Source organism: Pleurodeles waltl, chromosome 1_2 (assembly GCF_031143425.1).
Source record: "Pleurodeles waltl isolate 20211129_DDA chromosome 1_2, aPleWal1.hap1.20221129, whole genome shotgun sequence".
NCBI lineage: Eukaryota > Metazoa > Chordata > Amphibia > Caudata > Salamandridae > Pleurodeles > Pleurodeles waltl.
This window is the reverse complement of record NC_090437.1, coordinates 168,998,869-169,023,414: the sequence shown is the minus strand read 5'-3', so window position 1 is coordinate 169,023,414 and position 24,546 is coordinate 168,998,869. Positions and strand designations below refer to the sequence as shown.

The 24,546-nt window shown below is 42.4% G+C and overlaps 1 protein-coding gene across 1 annotated transcript in view; it reads left to right on the top strand.

The window, feature by feature from the left end:
• The first annotated feature begins 688 nt into the window (after window positions 1–688).
• LOC138298970 (sulfotransferase 6B1-like) overlaps window positions 689–24,546 on the top strand; it is a 306,443-nt gene continuing 282,585 nt past the window's right edge. The window contains exon 1 of the mRNA XM_069236917.1: window positions 689–1,081. Within this exon, the coding sequence (XP_069093018.1) occupies window positions 883–1,081 (199 nt within the window). The 5' untranslated portion in view covers window positions 689–882. The remainder of the gene's footprint in view (window positions 1,082–24,546) is intronic.

The window sequence follows — 24,546 nt, the reverse complement described above, 5'->3', positions numbered from 1 at the left end:
TCTCTTCTGCAGACTGACGTGATATGTCATATTAAACATGTAATCTGCAGCTCAAATAAACATGTACCTTTTATCACTGAAACTGCTGAATACTGGATGGGTGAGGCAATGTGTGTTTGTTTGAATAAGTGTTTGCAGGGCTTGACTGAGTGGCTGAGAAAATGTGGGTGTCTGTGTATAAGAGTTGTGTGAATGGCAGTGGATGACAATGTGGATGAGTAAATGGGTAGGTGACCAAAGGCAGTGGGTGAGTAGGTGAATGGAAATACGTGGGTAGTGAGGCTCTCTCACAAGGTGCAATTCCGTATTGTATTTGTGTCCCACCACTGCTTTCAGTCACCAGCCACCACTGATGAGAATCCACAGCATCCTTGCTGACTACTCTGATGGTGACATGGTTATTGCCTTCCTATGCCCTACTTCACTTTTATGTTTACAAAAAGTAGAGCATGTACCAGAACAGAAAGTGTTACAGGACCCCTCTACACTTTCTTCAAAAGACGATTTAGCCAGGTTAATCGGTATGTTTGTTACACGTCACGAAAAACCGTCCCCAGTCATTGTTTTCATGTTCTTTTCCTCAAAACTGAAGTTTTGACAGCATATTTTTGAGCGTTAATCTCATCCAGATGTAACGTCCCGCTCCTCTTTACTCCTTCTAGTTCTCTCATTGTCCAGACAAAAACCCATGGCTTGTTTCGCGCCCGGAGGCGCTGGTAATGCAGGGAGTGTGCGGCAAGGGGCAGAGTGAGCTCCGTTCATGGAGAGCTTGTGAAAAGGTGAGTCAGTCACAAGCCCTGCCCAGTGGAAGCAGGTCCTTCCCTTTCTAGCTGCTCGATCAAAGTCTGTCACCCTCACGACAACTTAAAGGAAAGCTGCAAAATGGCAGGCCGAAAGCAGCACATCGAACAGATGGATAAAGCCTTAACTGCTGCTGCTGTGAAACGTCCCGAGGAGCTGCTGTTTACCTATAAGGGGGTTTTGTACCCCAGCGTTGTGTGCAACCCCGAAACCTTCGAAGCCTTGGATGCTTTTGAAATGAAGGAAGAAGATTTGCTGTTGGTTTCTTACCCAAAATGTGGTGAGTAAAAATATTCTTTTATTGTGACATGGAAGCTATTATTTATCTCATTCAAAGAAAGACAGATAACTTGGAGAAATAAAAGAGCAACTCTCTTACAAGAGTATTACCATCGTGCTGGATTTTCGAGGTGTATAAGATCTCTTTCTGGAGTGAGCTAGATTGGCAGACTGTATTTAATGCCTTGACATATACCCCCTTTCTGAACGCACTCCGAATATGTCCTAATATTTTCCATTTATCTGTACATACTTCAAAGAACAAATATAAATAGAAAACACTTTTAAATATGATTTAGAGATGATCCACGACTAATATTTAATGTAAACAAATTGCAATCAATAAATACGGTTTTGTTTCCAGTTCTACTTGGTATCACATCCAGGCATTTGCGGACTCTTGACACAGCAACCAAAGTTCTCTTGGAAAGGTGTCAGCCCGAGGCAGAGCGCATGACTCACCTGACCGCAATATTAGCTTCACAAGCTGACTTTATTACAGCCTTCTGTTGTCCCTGGGCTTCACCTGGGGAGGCGGGCGACAGGCTACGGCCGCACTTTAAAGCTGTGTCATCATGGCCTGGCGGAGAGTCACAGGCAGCTCTCCTCTTAAGAGTTTCGTTCTGTGGCAGTTTTTGATTGAGCGTTAGACAGTGCTTGAAATGGAAAAATTAAAGTGCAGGTACTCTGTGCCAGAGTACCTGCTTGTTTCTGAGAAGTGCCGGTACTCTCCAATTAAAATTATTATGTTTTTTCTTGAGATGTGCCGGTACTCTCCCTATCAAAATAAAAAAGTGCCGTTACTCAGTACCGGACAGTACCGGCCCATTTAAAGCACTGGCGTTAGAGGACCCCTGCATGCTGTTTTCCGACGGGCCTGACCGAGCAGCAGCGATAATCTGGCGGCAGAACACACAGGATAGTACAATTTATAACATTCTGCCATGGACGTCACTTAAAAGGGCTATCGCACGCCTTTTGACCATTCCTTCTGCTTGCGCACACTCGCATGCTTACACATACACACACATTCACACATACACACTGTCTCTCACATAAACACACTCTCTCCAGGAAGCACTCACACAACATACTTTTAAAAGCATTTTTTTCCTACCCCAGCTACTACGGTATGTCATAGTCCAGCTAATCGTGTCTCTTTTTTATTACACTAATAGTGAGTAATGTAATACTATTCACTATTAGTGTAATAAAACAAATTGTCGAAAAAGGAGGAGACTGGAGCACCAACCTTTGTTTGATCCTGGCACTGAATTTGCCACCTCTGAAGCCAGTGTCGCAAAGGCACTGCCAGCAGAAGCAAGGGGCAAGCCAGGGGTCGCAGCTGCGACCCCTGGCGACCCCTAACTGACGTCGATGCATTCTGCATGGTGCCAGTCACCACGTTGGCGACATTAGCAAGTCATGTTTAGATCAGTACACCGAGAGGTCCCTGCCAGTTATGAGCCAGGTGGACCAGATGACCAGGGCGTGCACCCGTGGAAGAAAAAGTTGACTTTGCCCTCCCCACATTGATTGACCATCCCATCACAAACTAACAAAACCAACAAAGCAAGGCGCTTCCCCGAATCATTCCGTGTTGGCGTGCAGCCAGGTGATTTGAGCACTGCGAGTCAAGGTCGGACTGGCCGTCCCAAGCATTGTGCAACGCCTGCTGGAGCAGTTGGGAGTACTGCCTACTGGCAGTTTTGACTCATGTAAGGTAGTGCAAAGGGTAAATGTGCCTGCTGCAAAGAACGTGTAATATGCAGATCATAGAAGAGCATTTTATGTGCAGTGCTCAGTGGGATACTGCTTTTGACACCGAGATCCTTTGATACTTGGCAGGGCTGCAGTGAGATACGAGCTCTGTGTCCACACTACTGTGCATGTTCGAGCCAAGACTCGTTGCCAGTTCAGCGATGACGCCCCACCCTAGCGTGTGCAAAGAGAAAAACAAGGATTGTCAAAGCCAGCATGGTATCTATGTCACTGTTTTATGAAGTGCGGAGGGCGCTTCAGCTGTCTGTTTCGATGGATTGGAATGAAGATCAGTTAACTCCCATCATGGTGAACTTACTATTAATGCATTTCTGAGGTCAGTAAACGTAGTACTGCTTAATTGGGTAATAATAAAGTATGCTATTTGCATTGCTTACAGAGCGTGTAAATGTAACATGGATAACTTTATAAAAAGTTATTAACCCTCCCTGCCATTCGTTAGCAGAATTTGTTACAACCGCGTATTTTAAACAGGACAAGCATAGGTGCGGTTCTTCAAACTGTGAAGGGGCTCTTTAAAGATCTATGCTCACCTTTGAAATGTCCTATCCTAGAAGTGTGCCAGCTCTTCATGAAAACACACCTAGCACTCGTTGCTAACGCTGTGCTTCAGTGTAAGCTGCCTGCTAAGGTAAGGCTCTTCAGACTGCGTGCATTTCAGGAGTTTTTAGTATCAGATTCAGTGCTCCGCATTTTATCAGCCTCCGACGGATGTTAAGCGAAGTCTCTCAAAGAGTAGCTCAAGCACCTATCTGATCAGATGTCTGCAGTAGCTGCAGCAACCCTCTCTACTATCTCCATGGGATTGGAATATGCTTTCAACAGTTTACACACGGACTCATGCGGCATGTGCCTTAACACTATGAGTTATCCTAGCCTGCGCGCTCTTGCCCCTGGAAGCTAGTAAAAAATTACCTTCTAACCCGTTTAATCAGTAGCACTTAGAAGTGGCAGAAATGCAGCACACAGCGCTGTTTAAAGAACAAATTACCCATAATTATATTATTCAGAGACCATCTGAGTTTTCCCACATCCTCCTCCAAGTCGATACCTGTCTGAGTGTGGAAGCTCAGTGTACTAATGCACCTACTCTAGGGTTCTATGATAGCCACCTCATGAACGTAGCCAAGTTCAAATCCTGCTGGGTCTACCTAGCCTTTCATCCTTCAGAGGTCAATAAACTGAGTATCATTGACTTGGGCAATAATAAATGCGTTCAGCGCCACAATGCCCTTCAATGAGTGAGCATTATAAATAAAAGTTACTTTGGGCCATATGTACGAAAGCTTTTTCCCATAGACACAGAATGGGTAAAATCCTTTGGTACACCTGGCCCTTTATGTTTCCCCTAGAAGGGGTGGCCAGCTCTGTCTTCAGTTTGTAGCCCAAGAAGAGCGATGGAACAAGATCCGACAACTGGATAACCACATGACTCCTTTTTATATTTTAGTGATTTCACAAATGCTAACAGATAACATCACTGGCTTTTACATAGCGCTTTTGGAAAGGTAATTTGTCTCGTGCCCTTTAAGTGCAGATCTTATCATCACCAAGGCGGTGGTATCCAAGTCTCTAGTCTAGGGCCGCAGGGAACACACACGATTATGTAGCAGTTGCATAACCTACACAACTGCCATATAATAGCTGGACAGACAGCTGGATTAGTACAGTGATCCCAAAGCTGTGAGAAAGGAAGAAATGCATTTGCTTAAAACTCCCAATGTGTCAGGAGATTATGTAATGCAACCTTTACTTACCGTTGATGGCATTACTCCTTGTCTTATTCCCTCACCTTTCTTACGGTTCCGTTCCTTCCTCCCGGTAATGGACGCATTACCACATTATGTGGTAATGCGCCCATTAATAACCGATGATGGTATTACTCCTAGTCTTACTCCCTCGCCTTTCTTACAGTTCCCTCTCTCCCGGTACAGGACAAATTAGTTGCTGTTTGACTTGTTTCTGTACGGGAGGGAGTTTGGGTGGGGAGTGTTTAAAAGAGGAAGGGAGGGGCCTAGGTGAGGCAAAGGGACGTTAATAAGGAAGGCGAGGGAGGGACAGGATGTAATGGAGACAAGCCTGCTGCCTGCTGGCATCATTGGAGCACTACAGGCTGCTTTTGCAGGCCCTGATTGGGATGCAGCTGCAGTCAGGCATAGACAGTGTCTCGGATGGGCATGCTGCCTACCATCTCGATATCGTGACGAAAAGCAAAATTCCTGACTTTACCTAGAGAGAGCACATATCTTAATTCAGTACACTGACTGAGGATACAGAACTGGATATCATGACAGAGAGCACACATCCTAATAGAACAAAGAGGGGTGTAACATCTGACCTGTCCAGATGATATATACAGAGAAGAAATAACTAGCTGTATTGACAGACAAGATACAGCTTGACAGAGAAGACATGGAAGTATGATATTATCAGCAAAGAGCGCAGAACTGGAAATACTGATAGAGCACATATCTCAATAATATCCACAGAAAGCATGTATCTGGATAAATAAATAAATCCAGGAAATGTAAAGTGTAACAAATCACTGTGAGGGACTCAAGGCGCTGAATTGTAGGCACAGGGAGATTAAATGATTTTGCTCAGAATCACAGGATGTTGAGTTGATGCAGAGCCTCGATCTTGGTTCCGCAAATGCAAAATCAACAGCACAGGCCGTTACGCCGCATCCTCTCCCTCATATAATACTCATAGACTGAATATAGCTAGATAAACCAAATATTTCACACAGCTGGATATATTGGGAGACAACATATCTCAATAAACTGGCAGAGCGCACATATCTCAATAATACTGACTAAGAGTGCACAGACAAGATAAAGAACAGACCTAGAAGGAAAATATAAATAGAAGAAATAACTGGTGTCACCCACAGGAAATAAATGGGTGAGATGCATGTAATGTACCAAGCAGGTAACAATGGTATGAGCAAAGATGACATAGCAGACAATATTGACAAATAACGAAAAGGAAGACCTCGCTGGACCAGATGACAGAAGATATAGGCGATATAGGCAGAGGAGAGGTCGCCTACATCAACAGACTGATAAAGGCAGAGGGGAGGTCGCCGATAGCAACAGACTAGGACCAGCGCTGAAAGAAGAGATAGCTCGTTAAATCGTTGAAGAGGGAGTCAATGTGGCTAATGACATCATTACATGCAGTAGCCACATCTAACTTGTGTACATATATGCAGAAAGACACAGATGAAATACTAGCCATGAAAACAGAGCAGGTGGTCTTGACAGAGCAGAGCTGCCATCTGTATCCACACATAATTCTTGAGGGGTGAGCTCATCACTTAATTCCACTTTGCCAGTGGTTGGAGGAGTTTTTGTGAGTGCAAAACTTTGCAAACTCCGCAGGCGGAGCCATGACTCTCTTGGGCAGTCCAGTGTCCCAGAGCATGGGAACAACAACCTAGTGTCTTTGTGATTTCTCTTGAACCATCCAATTTCTTCCAGAATACATGGCCAGTTGCAGTGAGCATGGCATTCCAATGTGCCAAGCGAGCTCTCAGAGATGTCACCATGTTGAACCTAATTCAGGCATAGGCACTAAAAAAGATTTTGCAAGCACAGCGCACAAACGCTCATGTGCAGGCGAAACATAATGATAATAAAAATGAGTCACTAAACAAAACATACGTTTGAAAATGTAGTGACATCTCCACAGTTTCTCTGTGTTTTTTCCGGTCAGAGACGTAAAAATCAGTATTGTGAGGCAGATACATGCTGCAAGACAGTGTGCGCGCAGACCTGCACATTCCTAGAAAGTTCATTTGTAAAAGTAAAACAAAACGTGTCATGGAAGCATGTGGTCAGTGGTAGGACACTGACAAGTAGACAATGGCATCTGACTGGAAGGAGTACTTGGTCCAGAATCCACCTGACGGCAGGATGACAAAGCAGCAGTGAACAGGAAGTGAAAGCAGATGGCATGCTGGCCAATCAGGAGCATGCAAATTGGAGCGTCGATGGACTATGCTAATGGTAAGTTCAGTTAAGTAAGAGGGGGGTTCTAAGCCCCTTTTAAGTTGTTTTTAAATTTACAACAGATGTTGCAAGCAGTGCCCCCAAGTGTGCACATGCAGGCAAAACCTAAAAACACGAATGCAATTGGTGTATGTTCACCTAACACAAGTTCATTGTACTGCTGAAAAGACACTATTTACATATTTCTTGAACATATCTACACCTTGCAAAACTGTAATCAGTCAACTACAGCACACATGCCTTCCACGGTAGGCACCATACACATGCACTAAAATCACTCAACACATGGGTTCCGCAGAATTCTATATTTCACGCGTTACAGAGTGTTAGTGGTCCTGTGCTCTCCTCCACAGTCCTCTCCGGCCCATCATGATTATTCAATACACTCTAGTGGACTACAGGCACCAACCAAGTGATCAATTCCCAATTTACCCTCCTGAAACCTTTCCTTACATCCCAATACAATAGTTAAGCCTTAACTTACACAATTGGTCACCTACCAGCCATATGGTGCATTTATCCAACCAATATCTTTTGGTAATCACTTAGTAGTCAGAGGCCTTCATCTTTTAAATTCCTTAATCACTGGTTAACATGTGCTGCCAGAAATGGAGGCGAGAAGAAAAAAAGATAGGAAAACAGTGATTGAGACAAAAGAAGGATAATTGACCTATAAATCCACCAGATGTGAGGAAGAGGGAAGACACTTAAGTACATCCTCCTAAAGAGCTATCATTATCACAAATGGTTCTCAGGCATTTCATCAGATATACAGTTAAATCATTTTAGCCATATCCCTGGTCCCCACTAATAAAGGGAACTCCTAAAGTATACCCTGAGATAATTTAACTTTCCGCCTGGATCCCTGCTCTAGTCCAGATGAAAACTAGCTAAGAACTTGTGAAAAGCTTGAGTTTGCTGCAGTGGTATGTACTTACTCTGATGTGGATAGGTCGCTCATAATGAAGCATGCCATGATAGGTGGTGGTTGAGGCGACCTCTCCAGTATCTTTTGGATCCCTTCAGGAGACATATCCAAAGAAATTAACACACAATAAACTTTAATGTAGGATCATTTCTCTGCTTAACCACCATTTTTGATAATGATACAAAGAACATGCAAGAGTGAGATAAAGAGACACTTAGAGTAGAGCAGTGGAATAAAGAGGTACAATTTGGAATCAAGAATAGGCAGCATTTGTATTCAGCAAACATTGCAGTCACAAGGGCTGGAGACAAGCTCCTAAGAAAAACTTTGGGGCCCTGCAATTTTGTTTTGTGTTTTACAAATGAAGCAGTGTCTGTAACTATTGATAGGCCTTGGTCAACAAACTACAGAAATGGGAGGCTGAGGGCTTAGTCAATTACGTTGCAAAGCAGGTTCATTTGGTAAGTAAGGCAGAACAATTCCATCAGTTCTCCATTGAAAATCTCTCACAGTAGCCTCTGTAAGAACAACATGCATCGAGGACATATTCATGAGAGAACTGTCTTCATTATTGTCAGCAATGGTGTATTTAGGTGTGCAAGCATACAGGTGTAGCGGTCGTTACCAAGCAGTCCTGCTCAGTATGGAGAGAGGATGCAACTAGGCCACCGGAAAAAGGAAGACTGCTGCTGGGCGTTCACGGACTCTCTCTCTCTCTGAGGTGGGGTAGGCTGTGTCAAACGTTCCAGTGCCACTACTTAGGTCGAGCCCATCATACTGTTAGTTAGAAAAAGATCTATTGTTACATTACTAGATCTTATTCTGGGCTGAATGCCCACACATTGCTTACCATTGGTTGACATTACTGTTACTCTAATTTACTTGCTTCATATTCAGTGGCTTGCCTTGTCTATATTTTGCCTTTTACCACAGAACTTTACGTGTGTCTTTACACTGCTCACCTTTAGGGAACTGTTTTTTTTTGTGATTGTTTAAGCACCTCCCAGGAGTGGATGTCAAGTTAAGTCAAGTTAATTTGTGGATGAACTAGTGTCATCTAAATGTGGATGAATTAGTGTCATCCAAGTAATCTGTGGCTAAAACACCCAGGGGCGATGGCTGAATCGCCAGTACATGTCAGTGAGTCTCTCGGGTGTATACAGAAGAGATTCATTTAATACCCCCCCCCGGAACAGTTGTTAGCCATGTGTGCCTATGGTTCTGTGAAATCTGTGCTTAGACCTGCCACTAGAGCATTCCAACCTCTGGCCATGGGTTGCCTACGTATTCCCATTGTGTCCTCACGCCACAGCTCCACACACTCAGCCTGTTCCCAATTTATGAGTTAGTAAAGCCAAGCCATCAAGTGTGGAGGATCCTATGACTTCCACCTGCGTGTGATCAGACATTTAGCTAGCAGGAGCCCCAAGTCAATGAATCGAGATGTGAGCTTATGTTTCTCGCTTCTATGCTATAGACCTAGCATGCACACTGTCCTTGTATTGGGGATGGTCCCGCCTGTTCAGTGAATTAGATGCCGCAATACCCCGTCCCAATATAACTGCAAGTGTGAGCAGTCCCACAGCATGTGGACTATGTCCGCATTAATCAATTCACAATGGGTACATGTGGCGTTTGAGGTGCTGAAGTATCTGTTAATGCTGAAGGGGCTGAGGTATGCCCTATGTAAATATAGAACTGTATTAACCTAAACCACACATTTCGTGGGACATATGTGGGGCTCTGCATTATACTAGCTCATTCTGTGTCTGAGCAATGGTGGGTAAGATTCTGCTCCCACTGCGTGCAGGGACTCAATCAATGGCGTCACATGTGCGGGCAGTGAGCCAGCGAGCCACCACATTAAGGGGGTCATTATGACCCCGGCAGACGGGTGAACTCTGGCGGTAGTACCGCCAACAGGCTGGCGGTGTTCTGCCTGCAAATTATGACCGTGGCGCATTTGCCACGGTCCTACCGCCGGTCTCGCCAGGATACCGCCAGGCTTCAGCCGGGCAGTTGTAATCCGCCAGGGCAGCGCTGGGGATTATAAATCCCCAACCGCCAGCCTGTCCATGGAGGTGGAAAGGCTGGCGATAAGGGGGACTCGGGTGCTCCTGGGGGCCCCTGCACTGCCCATGCATTTGGCATGGGCAGTGCAGGGGCCGCCAGGCAGAGCCCCATCGCGCATTTCACTGCCCGACTTACGGGCAGTGAAATGCGCGACAGGTGTTGCTGCACCTGTTGTACATCAACATTGCCACCGGCTCTATTACGAGCAGGCTTCAATGTTGATGTGACTTTTCCCCTGGGCCAGTGGGAGGAAACGCTGTTTCCATCCGCTAGCCCAGCGGAAAAGTCAAACTAGGGTGCCCCGCATACCGCCAGCACTGGACAAGACCGCTGAAGTCGTAATGAGGTCCTAAATGTCATCCAGCACCCATGACATGAAGGTATTGTATGGTTAGGTGCATAGGTGGTTTGTTAGCGATCACGCCCCACTGATGTCGCAATGCACCGATAAGAGGGGCATGCAGCAAAATTGCTCAGGGGTAGGTCAGTTGTCTCCGTCAGTGCTTCATAAGTTAAGAGTGTGCAATCTTCATACAGGTCTCCTGCTGTCGATACCCCTACTACTACCCACAGGTCAGCTCCGCCACAGTGGTAAATCGGGTCCCTCGTGGCGTGCGCTGCAGTTCCAGAGCCAGAGCACAGGGCACAACCATTTTTGGTAATATATAAGCTACATGGAAAGCATCTGTATGACACAAGCAGTAGGGTCAGTTGAGGTAAATGGGGTCAATGACAGGGTGAAACAGCTGGAGCACGCCATAATGAATCCAGACCAGCAGCAATGTGTCTGTGTCTATGAGCTTCTGCGCTGCTAGCCATCTCGCAACCCACTGGAGTTGTGACACCAGATAATATTGCTCGAAGTTGGGGACCACTAGACCCCTCCCCATCCACAGGCTGAAATAGTTTATGCAGCGCCACCAGGCATCTGGAGTTGCTCCATATAATGCATCTGATGATCCCTTCCAGTGATCGAAAGAAGAAGTTGTGGATGTACAACGGTATATTAGTGAAAAAATATAGGAGCCGGGGAAGGGCTACCATTTTTTGCAGGACCACGCTGCCTGCTTGTGACAAGAACAATGTCTGCCAGAAGGCCATCTGGGCACGCAGTGAGGCAACAGCACACATCAGATTGCCCTCTAGGAGGTCTGACAAAATGTGATATATTTATAAGCCCAGGTATCTAAATGTGTGCAGCTGCCAGACCAACCGTGGCTCAGAGCACAGCGGGAGAGGGGAAACACGCAAAACTTTGTCCAATTAACCCTATGCCCTGACATTTCAGCAAACTGGAGCTGCATATGCGTTATCCTCAATGGGACACTGGGGGTGTCTTTTATCTATACCAGGAGTCATCTGCATAAAGCGAGACAGCATGAACACTGTCTCCTAGGAGTATACACCATTCGCATCCTGACATGCGCAGCTGGGCTGCTAGTGGCTCCAATGCCAACGAGAACAACAGTGATGATAGTGGGCATCGCTAGCGATTGCTCCCACCCACAGCAATTGGTTTGGATATCAGTGGGCCTGCCTTTACCCTGGCCATGGGAGACATGTATAATAGATGAACAAGCCTTTGGAATCGCTCCCCAAGCCCATACCAAGTCAGGACTTTGAATAGATATTCTCACTCTAGGGAGTCAAACGCCTGCACCAGATCCAGGACCAGGCGGCCTCTTTACTGCATATTCCATTATCTGGAAGAAGTGCCACAAATTGAGTGATGTGTTCCTGGCTGGCACAAACCCATTTTGGTTGGGATATACCAGGCCTGGCATCAATGGGGATAGGTGTTCCGCCAGAACCTTTGCCAGGATCTTATAATCTGTGGTTAAGTGTTCCAGTGGGCGATAGGAGATCAAGGCGTAGGGTCCTTATTTGGTTTTGGCAATGGGAGGAGGAGCACCTTGCTTAGGGAGTCTGGAAGCCTGGCGGCATCCAATTCCTCCTTGCATAGCAGGTGTAGTCGGGGCGCCACGTGTGGAGCATAGGATTTATAGAACTCTGCAAGTAGTCTGTCAGGACCCAGAGTCTTGCTTGCCACCAGTAACCGTAAAGCTTCACGTTATTTTGTAGACTGTGATCGGGGTATCCAGCTCTTCTCTTTGTCCCCTGTGAGGGACACAGTAGACAGATGAAAGGTAATGTCTTCTGATGTTGCTGGCATGTCCGAACGATATACTTAATTATATCTATTAATTAACTCCCAATTTATTTCTTTTTGTGCATAACACGTGTCCCTCAGAGGAGCACAGAGCCATGATGGAATTACCTGTGTAGTCACATCTGATCAACCTCGCCAGGAGAGAACTAGACCTATCTGCTGCTGCATGCGTTCTAGCCAAATGCGCAGAATTATGACAGCGCAGTCGCTCAAGCAGGACCAGATGATCACTCTGTGCCTTGACTAGTCTGCATCGGCTGGCAGAGTAAGATATAGTTCATTTTCCAGGTGTAACAACCTCTGTTCTATATTTCTGACTTTGCATCTAATTGCAACCTCATGCTCCAGCGCATATCCATGCAGTGTCCTCACAATGTGACTTTAAAAGCATCCCACTCTGTGGATCGCTTCGCGGTTGTATCAGTATTGAGGTTGAAGTATTCAGTAATCGCTGTGGCCACTGATTCCTGAAATGGGGTGTCTTCCAACGATGTGGGTTGTAAGTGCCATGTGAGGACAGGAGGGGGGCCCAGCTCCCAGTCCATTTGTAAAAATGGAGGGCTATGATAAGAGTGAGCACATCCGAGGTAGTCTGTTTGAGGAATGTTGAGGAAGATGTTGTGTGTGCACACACTAGCCTATCAATTCGCACATGTAACGAGTATGGTACTGACACCAGATGTCTACTAAGTCCCAGTTGTGGAGCCACTCTCGTAGTGTGCAAGCATTACCAGAGGCAACAGTGCGGGGCAGTGGAGAAAAGGAATGATCTAATGGCGTATCAATCACATTGTTAAAGTCGCCTCCGATAAACCATGGTATTTCACTCCAGCGTAAGAGGGTTTGGGAAAGCGACTGTAGGAATGGTGCTTTCTTCACATTAGGAGCATAAACGCTACCTAGAAGTATTTGTCAGCCATCTAATCTGCCCCTTACCAGCACATAATTGACCCTCTGGATCTATGACCACTTCTTCAGAGGTGAATGGAGTCCCTGATTTATCCAGATGAGTGCCCTGCGGGTGTATGAGGAATACCCAGTGGCGTATGCCTGTCCCTGCCGGAGCCTTTGTAATGTAGTGTCTTCTTAGTGGATCAAGTGTGATTCTTGAAGGAAGGTTATATTTATGGAGTCTCTCCGGAGGTATGAATAAATGGCATATTTACATTTAGGGGTATGGATCCTTTGGACATTTCATGTCAAGACCTTAATTGTTGCCATGGCAGTGATAATGAGGGTTGTGTGTCATACGGAAGATGCAGGGGGACGTAGTAAGTTTGATTAGTGTGAGTGTGACTATGTCTAGAACAATCAGCAAACAAATACAATACAAGTAATACCATAGGAGCAGTGAACCAATCAAGTGCCTGCCCAAACTAGTGAGCATCAAACGTGGATTAAGCTCACTCAACCACTATATATATCTGTATACATCTGAGGGGAGACAATAGTTGCACCATTTTTGCACAGAAGTATAAATATGGTGTTAGGGCCATAGAGCCATTTTTTGCACGGGAACGCCTACCTTGCATCTCATTAAGGCAAGATAGGTTTCCACTTCCAAAAAATTACTTTAACTCAATAGGTTTGATGCTAGATGGGTCTAGTGCCAAAGTATAAATATGGATTTCGTTTTGCACCGAATTAGAGTAAAACAAAAATGACGCTAATTTGGTGCAAACAGAGTATGAATATGCCCCAAGGTGTCCTAAATGTTTAGACTTGGATGCTGACTTTTTGCATATGATTTGGCATTGCCACAGGTTACACAATTATTGGTGGGAGGTGGTAGACCAGATTAGGGGAACCACGGGGTGGGACATACCCTTAACCATAAGCGGCTGCATTCTAGGACTGCTGCCTCGTGACCATAAAAAAAAGATTAGTAGAAGATTTGCAATTATGCGTCTCATAGCGGCTAAGAGAAGACTCACAATACATTGGATGAATAATCGTGTCCCAACTAAGGCGAGCTGGATGAAAGACTGGCGGGAATGGGCGACTGTGGACTAAGGTACTATTGGCATGGGGTTTGATGATCAAAGAGCTGGTGGAAGAAATACTTGAGAGGCAGACTGGGTTAACCTCCCAACAGGTTCCGCACATAGACAGTGAGCAAGAGATACTCACTGAGGTACAAACCCATAGTTAGGCTTGCAAGCTGAGTAGGACCCTATTGAATTACACAAACTGAGGCAAGAAAGCGACAGGGGAAAATTCTTCTGAACAAGCGATATTCCCGGCATGGTAGGGGAGAGTACCAGGGAGGAGGGGATAGAAAGACTATTTGGGGATTTTGTGTTAGTTACTATTTCTGTTTACATTTACGGTTATCCTTGTTCAAAAGACGCTGGAATTTAATGGTAGATCCTGGCAAGGGAAAGGCCAGAAATGCTATTCATAAGAATTGTATTGATATTGTTGATTCCAAGACGTATGCGAACAGAAAACGTTAATAAATAAAGATACCAAAAAAAAAGAGTATTATGAAAGTGCTTGTAAAGAGTTCACCAGGTTACCACTACATATCTCCTGTCTAGAAGTAAGGCTGAAAAGTGGGAAGAAATGATGCAAAGCTGGAGAAACCTCAGTTTGAGGTTAAGTGACCTAGATTACGGAGCAATTTTATGGCTGTTAGGCTAGGCCAAATTCGATTATTTCAGCAGTTGAGATATTGGATTCGTAGGCCTGCATGAATGAAAATCTAATGTAGATTTGACTTTTATTTGTCAAGTAGATGGCCTTTTCTGCATTAAGTTTATTTGGCTTCTATTAAGAAAAATATAGGCTGTGCTTCTATTATCAGAGAAGCAAATGATGCTTGCTTCAGGATGTTTTAGAGTTATCAACAGGTGTGCTGATGGGAACATTCTTGCAGTCTAATGATTAACAACAATTTTACAATGCGCTAAGTGTGCCAATACAGACAAGGGCTGAACCCTGCCAGAGCTGAAAAATGGACATTGAAACAAGGCGATTGCTATGATTGTCCTTCTTCAGCAGAAGAAAAAAACCAGTACCCACCAACCTGTCGCACGCTACAGCTGCAATGCAGCATCAGCGGAAGTACCTTTTGTGACAAGTGGATGAAGAGGCACAGTGAATACCGTTGGCGGCCCAAGTCATAAGAAAACGGAATAACCACGTTATCACTACTTACTTTTAAGTGAACTTTGACGATTGTTTTATTGCTTATGGCCCAGAATAATGGTACTGTATAGACGGAATTCCCCTCACCGGCAACCGCCGTCTCAAATTAAGCACTGGGAGTCTGACTGTAGATATGTAAGTACTGGATCAAGCAGGAAGTTGCTGGATGACAGCAGACGCCAGTTGGTAAGAGGAGCTGTAAATGTGAGTCTTTAAACTTCTTCTGAATTTAATAAAGCCTTGTTATAATCTCAGTGGAGTTCCGAAGGAGGTTCTCTGTGCATGAGGAGATCTGCCCCAACTCTTTCTAGCTTAGTAGGATGAGCAACCAAAAGTTTCACAAAGGAGGATCTCAGTTGGGTGGGAGGATGGTAGGGCTGAAAATGTTTGACTGGTATCAGGCACATGACTTTGGACGGGTTTATTTATAATGCATGGTGTGGATCTCTTTTGATAGATAGCCAATAAAGAGGCTGAGGACAGAGCCCATCGATGAGCCTTTCAGCATGGCTCTGATATCTTAGGGAGGCTAGTAAATCCAAGCAAGGTAACACCACTGCAAGGGCGTGCATAGTGTTGGAGTGTGTCTTTTAAAATAGTATTAACATAAAAAGCTTGCAATATGTTGTGTGATGAAGCTGCATAGAAAATGTGTTAACATAGAAAATAATGCACACGTTTGAAATGTGCCCACGGGGAGTGGCTACCAATGTATATGAAGACTAACGAAAAGCTTGTTAATTCTGAATTTTTATGCAATAATTGTTTTGAATTTGTATTAGTATATTATGATCAGAGTTATGGGTTAAGAGTTTGCTTTATCAAATTAGAGGGCCTTAGCTTAGCGAGGGTCTGGGCCTAGCTGCCTGGCCTCATATTAAACTGCATTTTCTAACGTGTAATGTGCTGTTTTTTTGAAGGATACGAAGCTGTACTTTTCCAGAAGTTGTGTGTATGTGTGTGTAGCCGTAGTAAATTCTTTCTCATGAGAACCGACTTGCTCAAGGCGATGTTCTTGCTGAATGCAACAGTGTAATTTGTAACAGGTGCAAGGTTAACTGTAGTAGGAGAAAACAATGGAGACACTGACTGGAGTGCAAAGTGTAACTTTTCCTACCTGACATTCCAACCGATGAAGAATTCAACAACATGGACCAATCTGCGACATGAGAACTGTGGTTTGTGGAAAATTCTGACGAGATGCTTGAAAAATTATTGGCCAGAGATAACGATGCACCAATTATTATCCAATTAGGAGTTAAGGGCTAATTAGACAAGTTTTGATTTAACGGCATCACTCAAGAAGAAACGAGTTAACTTCATTCCAAATTCACTCCATTTCGACACCGCCACTTGTCATTCCTATTACACTAGCGTTTTCCTGAGTTTATTCTGACTACTTTAAAACCATCCTCTACCCCATTCTTTACTTGATGCTAACTTCTCCTCCATATGAGGGAAGAGAGTTTATTCTGTAGCTATGCTTTGCCCCGTCCTATCCCTGCTGATGGTGAATCGACTGATGTCCTGAGGACGAAGATTGATGCTGTTTGCTTATCCGTTGGATTGGTAAATATCTGATGCAAGATTGTAATTGTCTGTTTGCCTTTTCTTTCTAGGTACTAACTGCTATTTTGATAGAGTCCTTAGTTTAGATGTTTTCCAAATTTGTGTTACTAAAATGTTTTGCATGAAGCCCAACATGCTAATGCTAATTTGAGGTTAGTTAAGGCGTTCACAAATATATTGGTGAAAATAGACAAATGAATGAGTTCTTGCTTTGTTAAATCATGTATTACTGAGACTTTGCTAAGTTGCTTCATATTAATGAGGTGCCTAATTACTGAATGAATATTCTCTATGCATTTATTAAATTGTGTTCTACTTGCTAATTAGAAGAGTCTCTAATGAGTTTTATTGCTAATGAGATTAACAGAGATGACATTAGATTGTAACCAATAGGGAAATAAATATCCTAACACTTAACAAATTGGTGTGGTTAATCATGACTGAAAGGTCATGGTGTGTTCAACTTATTGATTCTTACTAAATGTTATTGACTAGTTGTCGATTAGCTGTTGTAATTATTGATTGGCTTATTGATCTATTGATTTGGTAATGCCAAGAAGACATCTCGTACTGGGAAGTCCTCGAACGTGGTCCAAAGGTTTATCGACCTAAACGCGTCTCCTTGTAAGTTTACTTATTAAGGCTCTGATGCGCTAACAATAGTAATTTAGCAGAACGCTGAAGAGGGAGCATACTTGAAATACATGTTTTCATTAAGTTGAAATGCTTTGCTTGATATTAACTTATTATGAATGTGTGTGGGAAGGAGTGCTTAGCACACAATTAAGCTCAGCAGTGCTTTTTTTGTGCACTAGAGACATTCTATGGAGGATGCCTCTTGTGCTCTCACCATTGGTGGCTTCTCACTGAAATACAAAAGGTTAGCAGGCTATGGTAGGCTAGCAATCCTCAGACTGTGGCCTGAGTGGTTCTGCTATTAGAAATACCGGTGCTCCACCATCGCTATACAATGCATGTTTCTTTCAGCTTTTCTTTTGCGTTATGGAACTAATCAGCAACTGCTACAGGCAAGCCAAGATTTACTATGGTATCCGGTAGGAGGATTAAGAAGGAAAAAATTGGAACATAAACAAAATCACCTGCTTATTACATCAGTACATTTTCATATTATATGAAGGACGTGTTAAGATGAGCATGTTGCTTTGCTCGTGCATTTTTAAAGTACTCTACAATATATGATCAAATGGATTCGTTTTGCTATTTATGACACAGCTGAATGCAGACAACAACAGTTGTAACACCTGGGTCCAGATTAACTATAGATTACTGCCAGTATTCGTGCACCGTCAACCTGTTGTGCAAGATGTATGACATACTAATGCATGCCTTTACCATGCATGTCTTTACCACGTGGTTGTTACAACGCATATACCATGGGTACTCGCAAACATTTTCCCAGGGGCCACAGGTTTGGTCTGTGGTGTGACCGAGGGCCGCATTGATGCAGCAGGGTAGCAGTCAATGGGGGGAGGCATTTGTGGGCAGTTATGACACTACGGTGGGTGTAGAGGGCAGAAAAGCATACACATCTTGTGGCTGAATTACACAATGGGAAACCAGATAACCTGTGATTAATCCCAGCTTCCCCACTTTACTAAATTGTGTGATCCTAGGCAATTGTTCTATTTCACTTTCTCCTCCAATTTTGTGTATAAGAGGATCTCACGATGCATGACGTCAGGATGTGCACTGTACAAATCCTTCTCCTGTGTTTGATTTAACTACGTTGTTGTCCATGTATAATAGGAAGCCAGGTCACCCAAAAAGTGCACATAACCGGCTTGCCTTCTGTGTCAGGGTGGGGAGGACAATAAATGTTTCTGAATTTATGTTTGAAAGCTATCACTTGAAAAAAAACTTCTCAATGCCCTGGTATAATCTGATGTACTAAAATTAAATGGTTAGGCACTTTCAGAACTTTTAAGAGACCTTATGGCATCTTTACAATTTTGCTGCAAGATTAGAATAAAGGTGCTCCTACAGTTAAGCAGTGGAGGACCACCTAGTTACTTCCTTTATCTTCAATTAAGGTTTAAATAAAGGACTACTTGTCTATTTAACATTTTTTAATGTTGGTGCTGAGTCGAGTAAACCACAATTCAGTGCAGCTGCCGTCCTGGGGGGCCCGCATGTAAAGGTCAAGAGGGTCGCATGCAACCCCCGGGCCGTTCTTTGAGTATCACTGCATATACCTTAACCCTGCATGGATTTACCATGAACATACATAGGATTACATTAAAATAACCATTACCATGGATAATATTACTGCGAGCACTGTTACTATGAGCAATTTTACTATTTTATTGATATAGGGTCATAGAATTGCTTCCTTGTGGATAAACTAATATATGGATTGATATATTTCTCCACATATTCCTATGAAGCTTTACATGAGGTATTTCTGTCTGATTTTTTAATGAACCAACAACCAGTTCATTTATATGTTCAAACTCGGAGCACGGGCTACATTGTTTCTCACAGAACAAGCATACCGGGCACACTTTCAAAGTACAACCAGGAATGCATAAATATCCACGGAACTTGATGACCAAACAATGAAAACAGGCTAACTTTAAACTTAGATTTAACAGCATATTGGGCATTTATTTGACTTGTCAGAGATTTAATACCACCGGAACAAAATGACTGAATAAAAAGATTTTTGATCCATCTTCATTTAATACCCTACGCGTGGTGCTCCCAGAGGGGCATATAATTGATACACAAGTTTACACAAACATTGTTTAGACGAGCCCAGATCAACAAGATGGCTAATAAAGCAACAAACATTTACGAAAACAGACGAATGAGAGAAGAATTAGCATTTGCTAAAGTCATCACAAAAGAAAAGAATCTAACATCCATGGGAGAGTCCACTGGAAGAAACTCAGACATCTACGGTACATTTAAAGAATTAGAGAGACTAAAAAAGAAAGAGTTAAACAAATGGTGGGAATGTGAATCTTTGAACAAGTACTTAGAAGTAGATCGAGTACCGATAGGTTTAAGGATTTTTATTATGCCTACTTATGATGATCCTAATCCTGAACTGTTGAAAGAGTGGGCAGCGCACAACGCAGCTAGCTCTGCAGGCATGATGAAAATATTGATCAAATATGCCCAGATAGAAAGAGAGACAGTTATAGAGAAAATTGACAATATTAGGAAACAAATTGAGATTTTTCCGACAAAAAGTTAGTTGAATCATTATACAATGCTATGGATGAACGATTAAGAAAAATTGAGGAAGAAATAATTTCAAAGAAGTCACGGAAATTTAACAGGGACACTTTTGATTATGAAACAGGACAAATATACACATTTGCAAAGAAATTTGATTATTGGAGACAACAAAAAGGGAAAGAATCGGTTAGTAAAAATTATAACACTGAAAGAAAAACATCTAATGTAGGGATGAGTGAGAGTTCAGACACAGACTTTGAAGAATCGTCACGGGTTAAGTTTCATACTTCATTGCAAGATGAATTTGATTTTTTAAGGAAAGACCGAAGAACAAATCACAGACCCTGGAGGGGAGGAATCAGAATAAGAGGAAGAGGCAGAGGCAGAAGAGACGAGGGGGCAAAATAAATTTCAACCGACGAAGGAGGAAAGATGACTCGAAGCAACAAACAATATTGACAGATGATAAGACGGTTGTCAATTTGTCTAATATTATATTAGACGAAGAGGACAAAGAGAACTTGACATTAGGTCTCTCGTACTGTCAGCCCCATGATTTTGATTACGTACAAAGTCGTATAGATTTGTTTCTATTTATACGTAAATTAAAATTGTTTAAAATTCATACAGTTAAAAACAAGAGGTCATTGTCACAGGGAGTGAGCATTGAAGAATCAGGTTCACATATTGAGAGCCATACATGTCAGAACTTACTCATCGAAGATGTGAGGTTAATGAAGGATCTTTGAGAACTGGAAGACAGTTCCATGGAAGAATTAAATGAAGAACAAGTAATTGCAAGACTGGAATCAGAGGGCATACGTTTAGACCAAGAAGGCACATCAGGACTGAAGCCCAAGTCTAGAACGATTCCAGCATACAGTGGAGATTTAATTGATCAATTTTCTGATACTTTAATTAAAGGTTTCAAGATTTTGAGGGCCCAGGTAGTCAAGAAAGCAAACATACAGATTAGTGGGTACCATAAGACATTGAATAAACTTTCCAATAATCCAGAAATTGTGAAACGGAGTTCTGACAAAGGAGGAAACATTGCAATTTGGCCTAGACAACAATACATGGAGGAGGCTTACACACAGTTGAATGACATCAAATGTTACAAAAGAGTTGATTTAGAATATGTGGAAAATATCAAAGTAAGATTTGATTTAGAATTGATACAATGGAGAGACAGAGGTCTCATAAGTGAGCAAGAGTACAAGTTTCTTAAAGTAGACTTCCCCAAATTACCTGTATTCTATTTAATACCCAAGATCCACACAAATGCACATAAGCCACCTGGGAGGCCCATTGTCTCTATCAAAGAGAGTCTGTTTGAATTTGTATCCCAGTATTTAGATGCATATTTACAACCGCTAGTCAGAAATTTATCATCTTATTTACAGGATAGCAGTGACTTTTTAAGAATGATTTTTGATGTAAGCTGGGAAAGAGATTTCCTTCTGATGACTTTAGATGTAACAGCACTATACACAAGCATCCCACACAATCTGGGAATTCAGGCAGTTGAGTATTTTCTAAAAAAGAGATCCATCAATTTTTATCAACATAGCAAAATGCTGTTAGAAATTATTGCATGGTGTTTACAAAACAATATGTTTTATTTCAACAACAAGATATTCGAGCAGATATGCGGTACAGCGATGGGAACATGCTTTGCTCCCAGTTATGCCAACCTGTTCATGGGGTGGTGGGAAGAACAGATTTTAAACAACTTCCCTTTAGACAAATGGAGCGATAATATTATCATATGGATTAGATACATTGATGATATTTTTATAATTTGGAAGGGAGACTCAACTAGTGCCAACAAATTTATCAAAGAAATTAACAACAATAATTGTAATTTGAGATTCACAGGCAAAATTGACTCACAAACGATTGAATTCCTAGATATAAAAGTGATTGTTGCAGATAATAGAATTGAGACCACTCTTTACAGGAAGGCCACAGCTGGTAACAGTATATTACAGGCCAGTAGTCATCATCCACAGCCACTGAAACATAATATCCCTTTTGGAGAGTTACTAAGAGCAAAAAGGATTTGCAGTACAGAACAAGAATATGTAAATGTTGAAAATAACATGATAGAGAGACTAAGACAGAGGAGTTATCCAAATGAGATCTTAGAGAACAGTATCACAAGAGTTAAATCCCGCATGAGGGAACAATTGTTGTTTACTACAAACAAAGAAGGAAATTCGTTGAAAACTAAGAGAAACAACAAACGAAAAGATACAGGCAAAGTGAGATTTATTACTACGTTCAACACTGCACATGAATCCATAAGAAAGTTATTGTAAAAACATTGGCATATGCTCAAAAGTGATCCAGTCATAGGCACAGCAATAAGCAACAGGCCGACTATTACATATAGGAAAGGAACATCGATGAGAGACATTTTGGTCAAAAGTGACGTGAGACAAGAGAAACCTTTGAAAAAAAGTTGGTTAAAGTCACAAGATGGATTCTATAAATGTACTAAATGTAAGGCGTGTAGAAATGGGGAAAACATCAAAACCATTGAGCAAGCGCATAGAATGATACACACTATTAAAGGCAGATGTGACTGCAAGAGTGAATATGTAATTTATATTGTAAAGTGCAGTTGTCCAAAGCTATATGTAGGCAGCACTAAACTTCAAGTACATAAAAGAATTTTACAACATCTGAGGGCCATAGCCAATAAAGATGAATCTTACCCGGTTGCCTGACACATGCACGAGTTTCATGGTGGACGTGCTGAAGAGGTCAAATACAGTGTAATAGATGGTATTAGAAAGGACATCCGTGGAGGTGACAGGGAGAAACATTTGCGAAAATTAGAGTCTAGATATATATTGGCATTAGATTCAAGAGAACCAGTGGGATTAAACTCAAGTGAAGAGTCATACATACATTTAAGTTAATATGGTCAAGCATTATCAAAAGTTTATATTTAGTGACAAAGAAAAGTTTACGAGGTCACTTTATTCAATTCATGACATGTTGCACGCTCATATGAGATTTCTCCTATTAACTAAATGTCCTACCAACTAATGTCCAACAGGAAAAATTATGTAAATTAGATTGGACTGGGTTGATCTCTCCAATAACATATATGCATCAGTTTCTCTGTGATTCATTTAGATTTATTTAGATTTACTAAGATTTGTAAACATTTATTAGAGATTTTTCAATATTTACTTGCACTTTATGTCACATTCAGTATTTTTTTTATTTCATTTCATTTATTTTTTTCAATGTAGTGTATTACATTCATCATTATATTTTTCAAATGTAGAGTATTGCTGTAAGTGAATGAAAGCACATAGGATATATAAAGGGGGCCAAAATGGCAGCCCACAGGTTGATGAAGGCGGTCACGCCGAAACGCGTTCCTGTTTTGTCACAATAAACCTATTGGTTTAACTATCGTGGAGTGCTGGAGCCTTAATGATCTTTTAAGGAACTGTGTGCGTATTATAGACGAGGTGGCGCGTGTCCCATACCAGCACCATTGGCGATTAGGTGCAGAGAGAGAAACGCCAAACGAAGTGTGTGTATATATATATATATATATATATATATATATATATATATATATATATATATATATATATATATATAGCCAAAAACATATAAGTATTAAAAAAATACATATTTTTTACAAACATAAAAAAATCTTGCCTAGATCTTATGTGTGCAACAGAAAACATCAGATCTTAAAACAGAGCAACATATCACAACAGTATGCAAATGTTATTAACCTTTTTTTGAAAACACAGTAATGAAACATATGTTTTCCATCTCTATACAGCGTGTAACTCTGTCCTCAGCCAAGACAGCAGACAAAGCCTCTGAGGGAGATCAAATACATATAAAAAACACTTACAAACTAATCATACTTTTACTCACATATTTGTTTACAAAACACAGATTACAACACTTATTTTACTTGCAATTGTAGCTAAACCTTACTAAACATATAAAAACAGGTGTACACCATTTTGTGATCAGTGATACACTGCCTTCTAAAATAACCACATGCACGAGAGAAAGCAGAACTACTAGAGTACTAGAGACACTATTTAAAGTTGTGTCATCTAGCTGTCACAGTAAGTAAGGCAGAGCAACCTCACTGACCTAGTCAGTGAACTACTCTGCCACCTCGTAGCTCCACCGGCAAGTGAAGCCCTTATGTCCTTTGACCTCTGTCAGGAGTTTGAGGCCCTCCTCCACCTGTAGGCTTCTGCCTGCGCCTCATCCCTGGTGTCTAGTGGGAGAGCTCTGCTCTTCTGCTAGGCTACCCTTTGCCTCTTTTCTCTTTTTTCCTCTTTTGCCTCTTTTTAATCTTTGTGTGCTGTACCTTTTGTGTCTTTCGCTTTCTGCGATTATTCTCTCTTCCTTATTTTTCTCCCCTCACTCGACTCTCTCTCTCTTCACTCTCGCTCTCCCCCCCTCACTCCCCCACAGCTGCTGTCCCTGCGGCCCCAGCCCCGTCCTCTCTCTTGTGTGCTATTCTCGCCACTGCTGCCCCGCGGCCTGCCTCCTTTTTTATGCTGCTTCCTGCACCC